Raw genomic sequence first — 17964 nt, forward strand, 5'->3', positions numbered from 1 at the left:
GTTAATCCCTTGGGAGGAGAACTTAGACAACACCCAGTTGAAGCTGTTGATGTGGGAGGTCGTGGATCTGTCTCTCTCACCTTCATATTGAAGAATTGTTGAATCAATATGAGCTTTGACGAGGACTTTTTCTTGTATAAGGTTTGAAATTCCTCCCACAAAGAGAATGTTGTTGTCTCCTTGGCCATGTTGAAATAGATGTTCTCGGCTAGGTGTATCCGGATGGTCGATCATGCAATTTTGTCCATCGATCTCCACTCTTAAGCAAACATCAATGTTGATTTGTCACTTTGGCGAATAGCTTCGACATGTCTTTGGATTATGAGCACACTTGCATCATTTCTTTCCATAGGGCGAAGTTCTCCCATCGAACTTCCAGATTTCCACATTTGTGCTAAACTGTGTCGCCATTTTCTGGAAAGTAGATGTTGTTGGCCTTGTCTTTTCTCTTAGTCGGATAGCTTGTCTTCTCAATCTTTGTTGTTCATTGCCGCTAGACAGCAAGGTCGCTCTGATACCACTTGTTGAATATGATGTGCAAAAGAATATGTGAGGACCTATTAGAAGTTGTACAACAAGCAACACAGATGAACTAGAGCAGAAGAAGACAATAGGTAAGAATCCAGATATACAATTGAAGATCTAATGGAAAGTGAGTTGTGAACGAATCAAACTCTTTTATCCGAAGGTGTTTGAATAAGATATATCTTTGTTGTAGCCACCATTTTCTCTTATGTATCTGACAACGTTTTCCATAGCCCCATAAGTTGTCAGACATGATTGCACCATATAATATACGGATTCGGACATGTGCATCCGAATGGTACCATGAGCTACCTGATCCAACTTCATCCATTTGTTACGCATCTGACAACGTTTTCCATAGCTCATAAGTTGTCAGACATGATTGCACCATATAATATACGGATTCGGACAGGTGCATCTGAATGGTAGCATGAGCTACCTGATCCAACTTCATCCATTTGTTTGGCTTATATTCTTCAAGAGCTTTTTAATTTTCTATAGGGTCGATCTGTCCCCTCATGATCAGATAGTCTTGCATCTGTTCTTTTCAGAAGTTGAAGTTGGTGCTATCAAATTTACGAAGACTCATTTCCGATGAGCCGGATTTGGTAGTCATTTCAATGAGGGTTGGCTGGTCCAATGTTTTGCTTGGAGTAGCTACAACTGAAAGGGAGATACAACCTTATCTCGTCTACCTGAAGTGCATTCTAACCGAAGTGAGCACGAACTGGAACAAGGAGTGCTTCTTTCTCTCATAAAGTATGATTTATCAGTTGCTCAATAGAAGTTTCAACATATTGAAACTTGAATAGTCTGATCAACATATCCAATAATTTTGGATTCTTTAGCAGATGAACTGAAGTGTTGATGTTGCAAGAGCAAATGATGCTAGTAGTGGATGACCCTAGCTGTGATACCAACTATTGGAAATGGTCATTGTGAATAGATGTTTGCAATTGTGTGTGCACTATTATGTTTGCTAGTAGACAACAAGTTTATGTGGATGAAACAAAGAGCAATGAACAAAGAAGTCTGAGACAATTTGCAGAGGAGAGAGAGGGGGAAATAGTGAGGCACCAAAGTACAAACTTTGTATTATTCAAGAACTAGTAATGGCAACAACAAAACTAGTTATAAAGTTAGTTATGTACTAACCAAGGTATGGCAAATCCCCTTTATGTTATTTACAAGAATAGCCTAACCTATTTTGTCCAATGAGAATGTGACTACGTCCATTATAAGAGCGTATTCGACACACCGGTGTCACCAAAGTGTCGAAAATGTATTTCTTGAGAACCCAACACTTAATATCTCTATGATTGCATGTGTTCTCAAATGCTGAATATGTTCTCTTTCCCGCCTCTAAGCGGTGTATAGCATATTCATTCCATCTATGATTTGAAGGAACTTCAAGGCCAAGATATTTGAAGTTTTCCACATAATTCAAATGGCCCATTATTGTACATAATGCATGGTTTATCTTTTTTTGGGCTCTTCACAATCTTTTTTTGTACATAATCTTTGTTTTAGAGCTATTGACACTTAATTTAGCATGCACGAAAAAAAATTCCAATGTTGATTGTGTTGAGAGACAAGCTCAGCATCGGCCGAATCAGTTGTAGAAGCCAAGAGTCGAATTGGTTGGAGATTGATCGACTAGGCCCAAATCGGCTAAACAAGCCGAGGGCCAAGAGCCGAGATTTGGGTAAGCCGAGTCGGAGGGATTTCGGCAGGCCATTGAAGACCTATATTCCTATTTTAGTAAATAGGAATATTATAGGCAGAATTAATGCCAGGCTCATTTATGAACATTCTAGTACTAATGGTACTTGTTTGAGCCCGCTCGTCAGGGCTTGTATAAAAAGTGCTCTCTAAGCACATTGTATGTACAAAGCATTCATTATTCAGAATAGAAGTGTTGTTGTCTGCTCTCTCTTTCTCTCTCTCTCCTTGTGTATCCATTCTCTATGTTTACCTAACTATCGAGTTTCCGAAACTAACTGTGTACTCGGTGTCTATCACACACGCTTCCGCAATCGAATACTTTTGACATGGTACCAGAGCATGAGGGTTGAGATTCCTCTGCAACCAACAAAAAGTTAAGCAAAAAAGACAAGGTTCTCGTTTTTCGGAAAAGAAAAGACTGGACCATGGATAGAGGAATGGGAAGCTTGCCTCCGACCGAAAAGCTCGATAGGAGCAACTATGCATCTTGGTTGTACAAGATGCACTAGTACCTGCTCAGGCATGGTTACTAGAGTTATGTCGACGGAGCTAATGTTGCAACACCCAAGATATATGAGCAGTCCCGGAAAAGAGCATTAGGCTGCCGTGAAATGAATATTTTGATACCTGAGAGGCACCTCGAGCGTATGTCTTCACTTTGGCTCAGGTAACCCCACATTCGAAGGCTACACGGATTCAGACATGTTGGCTGATGCAGATACCAACTGATCCACGTCAAGATACGTAATGACGTATGCAGGGGGAGTTGTCTCGTGGCAATTGAGGTTGCAGAAGGTCGTGGCGCTGTCGACCACGGAAGCCGAGTAGATGGTCGCAGCAAAAGCGGGCAAGGAAATCATTTGGATGAAAGAGTTTATCAATGAGCTGGGAATTCGGTAGGAAGAATTCCAACTCTATTGCGATAATTAGAGTGCCATCCACCTTGCAAAAAATGCCGCCTACCACTCAAGGAAAAAGCACATCCAACAGAGGTATCATTGGCTCCGGGAGAGGGTAGAAGAAAGGGAGTTCGCTCTAGTGAAAGTCCACACGGCTGAAAATGGATCAGATATGTTGACTAAAGTGTTACCAGCCGAAAAGTTGAGCGCGGGCCAACGGAAGATCGGATTGGTGCAGTGCCCCATGCTGGAGTGAAGGGGGATTTTGTTAGGAAACAAGTCCCTCCGGATGGGAAGAGAAGAACCGAGTTGATGAGAGACTCGGCCAAGGCCGAAACTGAAATCGTGTAGACAGCCAACTCGGAAGACTATACTTGTAAATAGTCTAAATATGCCCTTATGTGCTACACTTGTAAATAACCCAAAAGGTGTACTAGTATAAGTACTTAGGGCAATCATAATGTGATTATGAGTTATTGTTAAAAGTTACTTAGAAGGTCGTTGCCTCTGTAACTGTGTAACAGTAAGTGAGTGAGAGCGAGAGAGTGTGCAACTGTGTAGCCGTTTGTTGACAAAGTAGAACCTCGAGGTCGTTGCCTCAAAGCTTCTAGTTGTACTCCTCCTTTTAGCATAGTGATTCTGTTTCTCGAGGTTTGTGGACCCCCATGGTTTTCCCATTTCAGGTTTCCACGTTAAGATCGTGTGTCTTTGTCTCTTGTGCTATTTCTGTTTTTCATACTCTGTTTGAGTGCATTCTACTTTACGTTTCCCTACACCTGAACATCCGAACAATAAGCCGGTTGTGGCCGGTCACGATTCTCAACACGAAGTTAGTCTAATCAAGCTTCTCAATAGGGAGAGGCAACAAACAAGCAATGATTGGACTATCTAAATCAAAACTAATTATGTACTTCCACATGTAACATGTATGTGTGATTGTTATGTGTCAGTTTTGTGTGTTGTGTCTATGCATGAGAGAGAGAGAGAGAGAGATTATATTATCATCTTCAGAGGTCAAATATGACCGATGAGACCAAAAAAATTACATTTCATGTTATACGTGTGAAAGTGAGTAGTGACTCTCGATGTTCAAGAACTTTACCAATGAATGTTGCAATCGAGAGTGCACATTGTGATTGTGAGAGAAATTCGTGCAAGGATTGGGTTTGGTCGAAGATATGTGGAAAGCATGGTCGAATATGTGGAAATGCAGAGCATTGTATAAAAGTGTGATAGTCAGACTGTCAAACTTGTTTAGGGCAAAGTGTGCATAGTTGACCACTCTCAAATCTCAATGCATGTGAGCTAAGTCGCATGGAAACAACGGTTCGAATGGAATCCAATCGAATGGGCTCTAATATGTATCAATGTGTACGGTTTCCCCGTTCCGCAAAAGAATATGGTGCAACATGTGTAGTATAATATATGAAGTGTGAGCCTCCACATTTTTCCCATGTCATGATACATTGGGATTGCAAAAAGGCCTCATTTACACAGGAATCTAGTGATGCATCATGAAACAAATGTGTTGCATCCCATCTACCAAACCACTTTTTTATATTTTGCATCTAAAAGGGTCTTTTGGATCCTTTTGTTTCCTTCCCATGCGATTCTATGAAGTCGATGGAGAGAGAGAGAGAGAGAGAGAGAGATGGGGAAGATTAGAATGAAGTGACAAATAATACCTAAAGTAAATAAACTATAATCAACGTGAAATAATGATTTGTCTAGACAAAATAATGGCATTGATTTATATAGAACTTCAATGGAAGTACACATGGAAGTTAGGAATAATATAATAAGGAATTAGAGAGTGAGTAACATATCTTGCTTATCTACTTCATTAAATGCATTGGCATATCTTGTTCTCAATGTCATTGGTGGAGGAGATGGTTAATGGCGGCCATGGGTGGCCCACCCCACACTTCTGTTCATATGCTAAATATAGTGTAATTTGTTTCCCAACCAAAGCCTATGATGCCCAAATAAATAAAAAAATTGTGTGCATATGCATTCATCATCCACGTTGCCAAGGAAGCCCCTCACAAATTTATTCCTATATCCCACATGAGCATTGCACTTCTCTTTCATTATGTTTAGGTTCCATAATTGTCATATGGATTTCATAGTACAATACTTCAGCACTATAATAAAATAATATTCATTCAAAGGTTATATTAATATATCGATTGTGGTGACATATTTTAATCAAAACCATTTTGGAAGGATTTTTTTTGCAACAATGATAAGACTTGTGTTTTTAAATCTATCCCATTATGGTTATGACATTCAAAGGAGTTTGGCACTATAAAATACTTTTGAGAAGCATTTGCGTCTTTCTAATATAATATTTATAGATAGATAGATTTTTAACGACCACGAAAGACTGATGTCGGTTTGGTATAGCATGGAGGAAGTGAGGTTTTACATTGACGTGTGCACAAGTTTGCATAAGGTGCATGAGGTTGCATAGTTTTATATCTAATTTGAATGAGTTACAAATAGCATACAATTGGTAAAGATTTCATGGTAGGCATATAGAATGTTTTTTATAGCACACACATTTGAAGGTTTCCTATATATTTTGAAATCTATATTTCCAATAAGTGTGCATATTTCCTTTCCAAATATAAGTTTTTTTCTTCTTTTGTAACTGTAAAAATGATTGCCTCTTCTTGTGTAATCCTAAATTGATTCGTCGAGAGGGAACCGTTCTTTATTTAATCCAATGTAGACCTACTTAAAACAATATATAATATGAGACACAAATGTAAACTAGTTGCAAGTTGTTTTTTTGTTATATTAACTTTGTTGTACATGAGGTTGCCTTACCCCAAGTTTTCATGAAGGGTCAAGATACCAAAACACAAAAGTTTGGGGATCCAAGTGGAGAAAGAAATGTTGGCAAACCCAGTCACATCAGTAATGTTTACCCTTAGTGGTCATGTTTGTTATATGTATGAAATAGTGATCGAGCTACTTCAAAGGTACAAGATCAATGACTTGGATATTAAGACGTTATTTGTAATGTTCATCATCTAAGACTTTTATATATGGAACTTTTAATATGTTGGAGACATGCCCACTTCCACTCAATTCTACTCAATATATTAAATATATTGTTATAGAATATAATACCAATCACTAAAAGTGATATTACCAAATTAGGTAAATAGTTTATAAAGATTCTCAATCAATATGCTATGGAAATATACTAAAAATGTAAAGAATGGTAGGTATAAAGTCGAACCTTATTTTCATGTAAAAGGTTACCATTTCCTCATCGGGTAATCATAACAAGCTAAAACTTAGAACATTATTTACTATGTGATTAAAACTCATCAATCTCAATGTAAAGAGTAGGCTTCTTATTTATGCATTTGAAATGACTTAAAGTTCAATCCAAATGCATATGGAATTTGATATCTATGCCTAATAATATTACTAAAACTTCTTATTTTGAAGAATTACTTGTTTACATAAACATGTATGAAAGCACATCTCTTGTTCTTAATCTATATCGGTGCTTCCTGATGACTCAATCCAAATGCCTCTCTATTTAAGATTGGACATGGCATTGGAGTATAAATGAGGGCAAAAAACAATTATGCATATTTTCTACTAAACAAGTTTGTGACTTTGATTATCACACTCTACTCCAACAGACCACCTTCAAACACATTAGAGTTTGTGTTGCCCAAATCTCAACATGAACCTACCCTATGCAAGGTTCTATCTTCAAATTCACAATGCCCACTCTCAATTGATATGTTCATTGCTAAATTTATTGAATATAGAGGGACACTAATAAACTCCATGCAAAATAAGTAGACCACAATAATCTTGGAGATATGGTATACAAATATGTGTGGTTATTGTATATACACATCAAATTGGCCATGATGTGAGTACAAGGGAATTATTTGGTATATTCGTTTATCCAACACAACTTTTGTATTTCCTAGGATTTTATAATACCAAGACATATCTTTGTGTTAAAAAACAAATCTCCACGCAAGATAAGTGAAAATGTTTCACTTTGAACTTTAGATATATTACTAAGATTTAAGTTTATAATATGAATGCATTACTTCTAATCCGTGTGGTTTTATTGCGGATGACTAGTAATCGTTGTGAAACCCTAATTAGAATTTCTTGAACTTATATATGAAAGGAACATATTATCATCAAAATAGAAAATATCAGAATAATATGACTTAAATGACCAAATTAAAGGAAACACAATATAAAGAGTATTTTTTGTCATATGCTAAGAACATCATAGGCATTGCAAACCAATCCATTTTACATACAATGATACAATGGGTGTATTTCACCACAATCTTGCATTATAAGTCAATCAATTTTTTGTGATACTAGAGGACGGAAAGTGAGATTGATGTTTTTCAATGATATGTTGGTCCAAGGGTTGCTTTATGGAGTGGAAGTATGGGGTGGCAATACCTCATTTAGTGCATGCAATGAAATCGAGAAAATTGTAAAATTGTTATTATATATACAATTAGGAATTAAATTCTCAACATCCTACCATGTAATGTTACTAGAAACTAGTACTAGCTATGCAAACAATGTACAAGGATATTACAAAAGTGAGGAGTATGCGTGATCACATGTTGCACAAACATGCTTGGCACATAGGATATATGGTACAAAAAATCCTCTCATATGATTGGGTGTTTGTTGTAAATTATGAAATGGTTTAAAAGCTATGTAGTAGAAGAGCTATTGGAGATATTAGGTGATGTTATGAAGTTTGTGATCATCAAGGATAGATAGGATAGATTACTAGAGGCACTAAGGATGTGGTGGCAAGATTCTATCAAAATTGGAATATTACATTACAAATGTTAATCATCATTGACCTTGACCTTAACACGAGGTAAGAATGCCAATTTATCCAACCACACCTTATAGCTAACCCCATGAGCCTTGTGTCTTAGAGAGCTCTTATACTTCTTCGATTATGCCCAAAGAAGCTAGATTTTGAGGTAGCATCCCAAGAAGTATGATGGTTTAAGTATCATGATCAAATTTGCAACCTAGAAGGGTGAGCACATTCTCGGTAAAATTATTTTCACATAGAGAGTTATTACTAAAGAGTTGTATACCCCCTTCTTAGGAAGAACTGACATACAAGACGATATGTTTATTCAATACCATAGGTCAAAATTTGTCTCCACATGGACAATAAAAAATCTAATTCAATTTGTATATTATACGCATCATTTACATGAAGTTTCATAGTATCTAGTGTGTTAGAACTTTATACATGAAGATGCTAAACTTTCTTTCAATATAGAATACTTTATCTTTAAAAGCAAATCCTCCATTTTTAATGCTTGAATCAATTAGATACCTATTCATCAAAAGAATATTTAAGGCTAGTTGAGTTCTTGATGGTATAATCTATGTTTACGTGAAGTTCATATTGGTCCATCCAACAATACAAATAATTTAAACAAAAACATCCCAATTGGAAATTCTAATCTTCACATGTCACACAATAGTGATTAAGATTGGATCATCTTGTGTTGTGTTGTCCAAAGGGTGAACATTCTAGGTAAACATTGACCATATATCTTTGTTAATTTGATGTCGATGGAGAAGTTCATATTTAACCAATCGAGGATAAGGTTAATAAAATATGTTATCTATCTATTTCTATTGATGGTATGTTTCTTGAATCTCTTTGAAGACATAAATTATGGTACCTACCTACACACATGCTTTGGGACTTAAAAGCCCATGGCCCTCAGGTCTATAGCTATGGGGCGAGTAAACATTAGGCCCTATATCTTTATAAATATTAGTAGGGATGTTTGTGAAAGTATGCGAGATAAAAGTGGTCACTCATACATAAATATTGCGAAATGCAAAGGGACACCACAATATGAAAGGAATTTTAAAGGTTGGATAATCCAAAACAAATAGAAAAACATGGGACCCTCCACATTAATCATAACCATTATAAATCGAAAGTACTTACTTCCCCCCATGTCTTTCGGTCTCTCTCTCTCTCTCTCTTTCACACATATCATGCCCTTGGGCATTCTCAACCATATTATGTTATTTGAGCTTCTCCTTCATGTGCGAGTTGTTTCCATCTTGTGATGTAGTCTACATTTAACATCTTTTCATTAAATCTATGCTATTAAAATCTTTGCATACTAATCAAATCTTATATTTGCCAAATGATTAAAGCTCTCAAATCTTCTTCGCAATATTTCTATTAACACATTCCTTAGTGCCGCAAGCATAACACACCCACATAAATCCTCATGACACTCGTTCACAAACTCTTATTCTGACAACACCATCCAATTCCAATACAATCCCTTGCCCTTTTTTGCTACATTATCAACACAATCCTCCCTCCTCAATGAGTAAGTAGTACACACACACACACACACACACACACACACACACAAGGGCTAGACCCAACCCCTGAAGATGTGTTACCATGTGCCTAAATGTGTGCCTCACCATACACTAGCTACAACGGTCCATATAATGTTGTTGTTGGGCTGCTTTCTTCTCTTAAGAACTCTTCTTCTCCTCGTAGTCATGGGTAAATATCACAACACTCTTTCTCCTTTCTCACACACTGTTTGGATGGTATTTAGGAAGTATATAGTTGTAAGTAGTAATATCAGGCTCATCTTTTGCATATAATTATTAGTGCAACAAGACATAAAGGATCTTTGTATGTGGCTTTAATTAACGTCACTAGATGTGAAGGCTTAAGAATTTATGAGGTCTAATTTGTGATGATCGGGTACTTAAATGGATTCTGCAGGGGAGCGACCTTCGAACGAATTAGTTGCAGATGGGAGGCTGATGAGCGTGATGGATAATCCACCTCTACGGAACCATAAGGTGATGATAAAATCCTCCCCCCCAATTCTTTCTATGACAACGTCCATGACTACTACTAGTAGTAGTTATGCATTAAACATATGAAGTGCAATGATCAAACTGATGTTTCACCCCACCCCCATGGATAATGACATTATAAGTTTTTACTAGCCACTTCCCGTTTTCAGATCTGGTATACTTTTATTGGACTCTCTCTCTCTCTCTCTCTCTCTCTCTCTCTCTCTCTTTGGTAAAAGCACACAATTATATTAATTGTATGCAAAATCCACTTAGTTACAACACTTCTTAGTTTCCTCTACCTATCATATTCCTATGTAGGGAGAGGGGTGTTCCGCAATGCTTTCACCCCATGTCTATTATCAAACATGAAAGCATTATGCATATTCCAATTGTGTTGTAGACCCCAATAACGTAAAAATTGGAACAATATCTCCATCTCATCATTTGATCCATTTTGAACATATTGAGAAAAAACCCATTGTTGAGGTCTCAAACAACAACGGGTTAAAACTTGCGAAATGTCCGATAAGTACTTCCAAATGGTATACGCGATAGGACATTTAATGAACCTATGTGTACCATCCTCCAATGGAACGGTGCAAAAGAAACAAGTGCTAGACCCTAGTCCTCGTCTCTTTAAGGCCGAACCTAATGGGAGCCCACCAATCATGACTCTCTCTCTCTCTCATGGGCTTCATGTTGAGCACCTTTGCAAATATTTGTTATTGTCGCATGGGGTTCATGTTGAGCACCTTCATGGTAGACTTACACGACATTAACATAATCTTTGTTATTTAAAATAAGGTTCTATACATTAAGGAGGTGTTCTGAGTGAATCTCATAGGAATATCATAATTACCAACTACTAGCATATCATAATAATACAAGGGATAAAAAGGTAATAATGTAACACGCCCATTTTTATCCTTCTAAAGCTAACAAAAAGTTTGTTACTTTTAAAGACATGAAAATTTGGCAATAATGTAGAACCTAAAGTTTTGAATAGGTTTAAAAGAATCTTATATTTCTACAAAAAGTTCAAACTAATTTGTTATGTCTAGATATTTTACATCAAATCTATGAGAAATTATGTTATCTCAGTGATGTTCTATGTACCTTGCAGGAGGAACACATCCTTCTAAGGAATAGAAGGCTATTAGAGTCAAGAATAACTTTAGTTAAGCATACCTCAATGTTTAAGTCAGATCCAACGAAATTTCATTACCAAACAAAAGAAGAATTTGTATTTCATGAGGACTATAAGCCAAAAACTCACAAACCATCTAATAACTAAAGACTTTATGATAACCGTCTTCATGAGTTTCGATGTTGAGTAATGATAATTAGACCCTCCCTGCTTTATGGGGCACTGCTCATCACAATCAACTAAAATTCGATTTTATGTTCAATACACAACTTATCACACCAAAATAACTCTAACTTCATGGATATATATAAGGATATACCTCTGTTGCTTCAAATCTACAAGGATATCCCCTAGTACTTTGATCATTTAAGCAAACATGCGTAATAGTTAAGTTATATTTGGTATTCTCTCCCCCTTTGAATAATAATGGTCAATATATTGACCTATTTCTTTGTTGTATATATTGCTACATGCCCAAATGAGTTCATTGTTTCACTTCTAAGTGAAACTAACTATGAAGGCACATTATTCAAATTTCTTGTTTTAATTGTTTTACACATGACTACATTGAGTGGTGGGTGTCTCAAATAGGTTTGGATTCATAAATTTCATTTAGTTGAGGTCATCGCATTCTTCATAGCACATTTGAAACTATTCTAGTATTGACTAAATGCTACTTACGGATGCCATATAGTACAATTTACTTTTACTAGAAATAAACAATGGCATGAACTATTCTAATTGTACTTAATAAAATCAGGCAAAGAGATAATATTCTTCAAATAAAAGAATCAAGAGCTTTAGATTCTCACATTTGCTACCCAATTTTTGCTACAACAATATACATATTCATTAAGATTTTGTAAGATATTCAATCGGTTGAACTCCTATCGCATAAAAACGAATGCATTGGATTAATGTTTCAACATTGAGGGCATAAAATGTATAATATGAATTAAGTTACCCATGAGCAAACAAGTGGCTAGAGTTGCTAAGAGAACTTTACCATTCTATTAAATCTTCACATCTATATATTGCTTTTTGTGTTGTCGTCCTTCAATTGTTTTGTCGACACATAACAGAATGATCTAGAGATCCCTTATGCTAATGAAAACAAAGGTGATTCCTACCTCAAACTTGAATTAGTCTCAACAACTATTAAAACGATATGACAACATTATTTAATTCCAAAGATTACAATATTTAATGTGACTCCATAAAGATATTCCCTTTTTCATATTGAATAGTTGCCCTAGTTTTAATAAATTGGCAATTAGGAAACTATTCCAAGGTTAAGGAATCCCTAAATCGTTGGCATAACCCATTGCCATGAGTTAATATGGTCAAACCGAATTCATCCACACTCCCTCGCAATAAGAAATGTTCCCTAAAGTACAAACGATAGGAGTTAGATCATATCCATATTGATTGGTCACTTAGAGATTGAGGCATGATGGCAAATATACAATTTACACATTTATTTTGTGGTGTTCATCCCCTGTCTTATAATAGAATAGGCCATTTTTCTTCATCATTTCTCATAGGTAAACAAATAACTAATTTATCTTGTTTCTACTTATCAACATGACTTGAATCTCTTGTGATTGTAAGGATTCTCAATCTATTTCCTTTTTTGGTTAAACCATGGTTGGTCTTCTTCAATTACCATCGAGTCATCTACTTCCCTTTGTTATTGTTCTTAAATGTTGATTATCGTTGTTGATTTTTCTGTGTTGATGCCATGAGTTTCAATTAGGTATGTCATATGTTGTGCTTTGCTTTCTCATGGGGCCAGTTAAGGGCCGAAAGCCGTCTTACCACTAAGAACCGTTACAATAGGTGTTGAGAGACAAGCTCAACATCGGCCGGATTGGCTGAAGAAGCCGAGGACCGGATCGGTTGGGACCGATCGGTTAGGCCGAATGCGTAAACCAGTACGTAGACCGGTGCATAGGTAGGGCCGGATCGGTGCGTAAACTGGGAGGCCGTTAGGAAAGATATTCCGTAAGGAATATATTTGGGAGTTAGTGTAGGAGCTCTCAATGAGCATTGAAGTACTGTCAGTACTTCTGTCAGTCCTTCTAGGACTTGTATAAAAGTGTTCATTGAACACACATATGTATAGAGTCATGAATAGAGGTTGAATATAGTTCTTGTGTTTTCTCTCTCTCACTCTCTCTGTCTCTCCCGCGTATACTGCGTAAGCTCAAGCTCTCCATTAAACCTGAGTTTTCTTCCTTCTGTTCGGTCTTCACACTTGCTTCCGCACGCTACTTTTTACATGGTATCAGAGCGCGAGGGTTGAGAACCTCTCTGCAGCCGACACAGCTTGACGAAGAAGAACAAGAAGAACGATGGATAGAGGCATGGCGAGCTCGCTTCCAACAGAGAAGCTCGACAGAACCAACTACGCGTCTTGGTCCTACAAGATGCACCAGTACTTGCTCGGGCACGGCTACTGGAGTTATGTCGAAGGAGCTAATGACGCGGCACCCGAATCGACACACAGAGACTTCCCGTCGTGGGAGCAATCGGCGAGCAGGGTATTATACTGCTTTGCGTCGTGTGTGGGGGAACAACTATTGAGCTATGTTCGGGATGCAAAGACGCCGAAGGGTGCGTGGGAAAATCTGAAGAAGATTTTTGCTGCAAGCACCACAGCCAGGAAGCTTCAGCTTCGACAGGAGTTGAGCAACCTACGACAACGCGACTTGTCGGTGGCGGATTATACCTCGAAGATCAAGGATATCTACGACTCCCTCGCCTCCATAGAGGTGAATATCGAGGAGAGTGAGATGGTCCAGATCTGTCTCGGAGGTTTGGCGTCGAAGTTCGATGCATTTCGAACGGCTGTGTGTACCCGGGAGAATACGCCGTCCTTTTTCGACTTACAATCAATGCTCCTGGTAGAGGAGAACCACACGGGTGCGTCTACAAGCACGCATACCGACAACAAAATGTTGTACACGGAGGGAGATAGGCCCCGTGGACGTGGAGGACGAGGCGAGTCGGTGCGCAATGGAGGCGGCTGACGAGATCAAGGAAGAAGGCACCGAAGTGATGCCGACAGCAACTCCAAACCCTTCGGAAACAGGGGGAGTCGAAGCATTGAAAAGTGAGTGCTGGAAGAAGCGCGCCGATTCGGAGAGAACCGGTTCCGGAAACGGCTCCGGACATACCAACAAGGGAAATCGGCAGCGATCGCACTACGCCGAAGACTCCGGGAGAGCCGGAGAAGGGTCTGCCTTCGTGACCAGACACGAAGCAAACTCAATGAAACGGACCACCCCGAGATCGGACGAGGTGTGGTATGTAGACTCCGGCGCGTCAAACCACATGACGAGCCATAAGGAGTGGTTCTTGTACCTTGAAAAACCGATACAACCTAGAGTAGTCGCAACTGGAGACGACACTCCGCATCCGATCGCGAAAGTCGTAGAAGATCCCCTTAGCCATGTCGGGCAGAAAGGGAAACTCATGAACGTGCTGCACGTTCCGACAATCACGAAGAACTTGGTCTCGGTCGGACAGATCGTCAACCAAGGGATGGAGGTTCGGTTTACACAGCTCGGGTGCTTCATTGAGGAAGAAGGCCGTGTGATTGCGCAAGGGCGCAGAGACGGGAGGATGTTCATCCTCGACTCCACTGACGGCGGCACCGCAATGTTCGCGAAGGGACAAAAATCCGAGTCGGACATCGACTTGTGGCACAAGCGGATAGGCCACGTCAACTACCAGCGGCTTCAAGATCTGCAATCGAAACAGGTAGTGTTCGGATTGCCCAAATTCAGTGGCCGAAAGGCACAAATTTGTGAAGCCTGCCAGCTCGGGAAGCAACACAGACTTCCTTTCCCCAATGAGCGAAACCGGAGCCGGAACAAGCTTGACCTTATACACTCCGATGTATGGGGGCCGACACAAAACGTTAGTCTTGGCGGGAGCCGATATTTCGTCTCCTTCATCGACGACCACACGCAGTACACGTGGATCTACCTCGTTGAGAGGAAGAGCGAAGTCTTCGACTGTTTCCGGGACCTCAAAGGGTTCATGGAAAAGGAAACGGGATGAAAGATCAAGTGCCTGCGGTCGGATGGCGGGAAAGAGTACTTTTCTGGTCAATTCAACGGTTATCTACAACAAATGGGAATTCGGCGCGAATTCAGTTGTAGATACACGCCGGAGTAGAATGGCGTGGCCGAGAGGAAGAATCAGTCAGTTGTGGAAGCGGCACGGGCCATGCTGGAGGAGAAGAGCTTGCCCAAGTTCTACTGGGCCGTGGCGGTAAGGACCGTGGTATACATCCAGAACCGGATCGGAGACAAAGTGTCGGCGCACGAACTATATTTCGGAACGAAGCCAAACTTGCGACACTTGAGGGTGTTCAGTAGCATTGCGTATGTGCAGGTACCGAAGGAGAAAAGGAGGAAGCTGGATGCAAAGGCCGAGAAATGCATCTTGGTCGGTTACTCGGACGAGCAGAAGGGTTATAAGTGCTATAACCCTCGCACCAAACAAGCGCGTGTTAGCCGCGACAATGTGTTTGACGAGTCCGCGTCCTGGTACCAGCCCCCGACTTCGAACCCCGACTCCAATCCGAGTTCTGACGATGAGGTCAGCGAGGCCGAGGTGCCTCCGGCGGAGCCCGAAATCGAGACCCGCGAAGAGAGTCCGATTTCACTCCGTTTAAGTGGACAGATTAGACGACTGAGTCGGTACGACCAGTCTGATGAAGAGCCGGCGAGTAGTGGAGACTCGGCCGTGCATTCCCCGCGTAGGAAGCCGAGGAGACGGCTTACGCGCAAAGAGAAAGGGAAGAAGAAGGTGTCAGATTCCGGCACGGATAGGAACGAGTTAGACTGACGCGAGTCCGACTCCGAAGGAACTGGTGACGGAACTTTAAAGGTGAAGTCTGTGTCGACCGAGAAGGCCTTGACATCGGCTAATGTGAGATTCCGCCGATCTACCCGCCAAAAGAATCTTGTTTTGCGGTTCAGATACAACGAGTACATGGCGCATCATTATGCGTAAATGACCCGTGTGGCGGAAGTGCGTGAGCCGGAGAGCTACGTAGAAGCGGCTAAAGGCGCGAATTGGCGTGCCGCGATGGAGGAAGAGATGCACGCATTGGCGGAGAACGAGACCTGGGACCTGGTTGACGCACCAACAGGGGTAAAACCGATCGGGTGTAGGTGGGTGTACAAGGTCAAGTACAACACCGATGGCTCCGTCAACCGGTACAAGGCTCGGATAGTGGCAAAGGGCTACGCGCAGAAACACGGCATCGACTACGATGAGACATTTGCGCCGGTCGCGAAAATGACGATCGTCCGTGTTTTGCTCGCAGTAGCTGCGGTGAAGGGGTGGCACTTACATCAGATGGATGTAAAGAATGCGTTCCTGCAAGGTGACCTTGAGGAACAGGTGTACATGGTACAACCCCCCGGATTTCACTCTGGAACGAACTCCTCGGCAGTATACCGACTAAAGAAGTCCCTTTACGGACTGAAGCAAGCCCCGCGTGCCTAGAACGCGAAGATCACGCAACAACTGCGTCGGATGGGCTTCGTCACGTCAAAATCGGACTCTTCCCTGTTCATCCGGAAAGGTCGACTCAGTCCGGTTAGTATTTTACTATATGTTGATGACTTGGTCATCACCGGCACCGACCTAGGTGAAATTGACCGCGTGAAGCTCCAGCTTGCGGCATCGTTCGACATGAAGGATCTGGGGGACCTTCGTTACTTCCTCAGGATCGAAGTGATCCGTACCCCCGAAGGCATATTGATCAGCCAACGTCATTACGTGCTGAGTATGCTCTTCAAATTCGGGATGGCCGACTGTAAGTCCGTCTCGACTCCTTTGGAAAGAACCGTCAAGCTTCGTCCCGATACGGGAAAGGTATGCGACTCGACGAGGTTCCGAAAAATTGTCGGAAGCCTCATATACTTGACCATCACTCGACCCGACCTCAGTTATCCGGTCGGAGTGATCAGTCAGTTCATGGCGCGACCTACCGAGGAGCACCTTCAGTGTGCGCAACGCATACTTCGGTATGTCAACGGCACTAAGGACCGGGGACTACTATATCGGACCGGTGCAGCCGCGCAGCTAGTCGGCTACACCGATGCTGATTGGGCTGGGAACGCCGTCGATCGCCGATCCACGTCCGGATACGTGTTCTCCCTCGGGAGTGCTGCGATCGCGTGGAGCAGTAAGAAGCAGCCGACAGTTGCACTGTCGAGCACCGAAGCTGAGTACCGAGGAGCGGCTGTCGCGACATGCGAAGCCATATGGTTGAAGCGGCTACTTAAGGACCTGCAAGAGGAGGTGTTAGATCCGACGACGATCTACTGCGACAACCTCAGTAGCATCCAGCTCGCGAAAAACCCCGTTTTCCACGCATGGACCAAGCACATTGAGGTGCACTACCATTTCGTCCGTGAGCGTGTCCTTTCCGGTGAAGTCGAACTTCAGTACGTTCTGACGGATCGGCAAGCTGCCGACATCTTCACCAAGCCTCTTGGTCTGGAGAAGTTGCGGCAATTCTCAGGTGCGCTTGGATTGCGTCACCTCGACGTTCCTAACTTGAGGGGAGAACAATCCCGAACGACCAAGCAAGATAGCAGGAAAGGAGTGGAGACCGCGACACCAAGTCGGTTGACTCAGTTGGGTAGTTCGACCTCGGATCGGCTGAAGAAGCCGAGGGCAGACCCGCGGAAAAGTCCGGAAGCGGACAGAAGGGGAGTAGCCGAAGGAGAAAGCCGAAGCCAA

At 41.0% G+C, this 17964-nt stretch overlaps 1 protein-coding gene across 2 annotated transcripts; it reads left to right on the top strand.

The window, feature by feature from the left end:
• The first annotated feature begins 9171 nt into the window (after positions 1-9171).
• LOC147854522 (uncharacterized) lies at positions 9172-11748 on the top strand. 2 transcript variants are annotated; one of them, XM_087331340.1, is made up of 3 exons: positions 9172-9553; positions 9967-10046; positions 11170-11748. In XM_087331340.1, the coding sequence occupies exons 1-3, from the start codon at positions 9550-9552 to the stop codon at positions 11338-11340; spliced, it is 255 nt and encodes an 84-aa protein (XP_087187466.1). In that variant the 5' UTR covers positions 9172-9549; the 3' UTR covers positions 11341-11748. The 2 variants fall into 2 exon arrangements, with proteins under 2 accessions (XP_087187466.1, XP_087187465.1); XM_087331339.1 differs by lacking the exon at positions 9172-9553 and adding an exon at positions 9606-9738.
• Positions 11749-17964: the final 6216 nt, after the last annotated feature.

This window comes from Azolla caroliniana, unplaced genomic scaffold (assembly GCF_043228905.1).
Source record: "Azolla caroliniana isolate FFs.n. ecotype wild unplaced genomic scaffold, voAzoCaro1.0.p SCAF_15, whole genome shotgun sequence".
Classification (NCBI taxonomy): domain Eukaryota; kingdom Viridiplantae; phylum Streptophyta; class Polypodiopsida; order Salviniales; family Salviniaceae; genus Azolla; species Azolla caroliniana.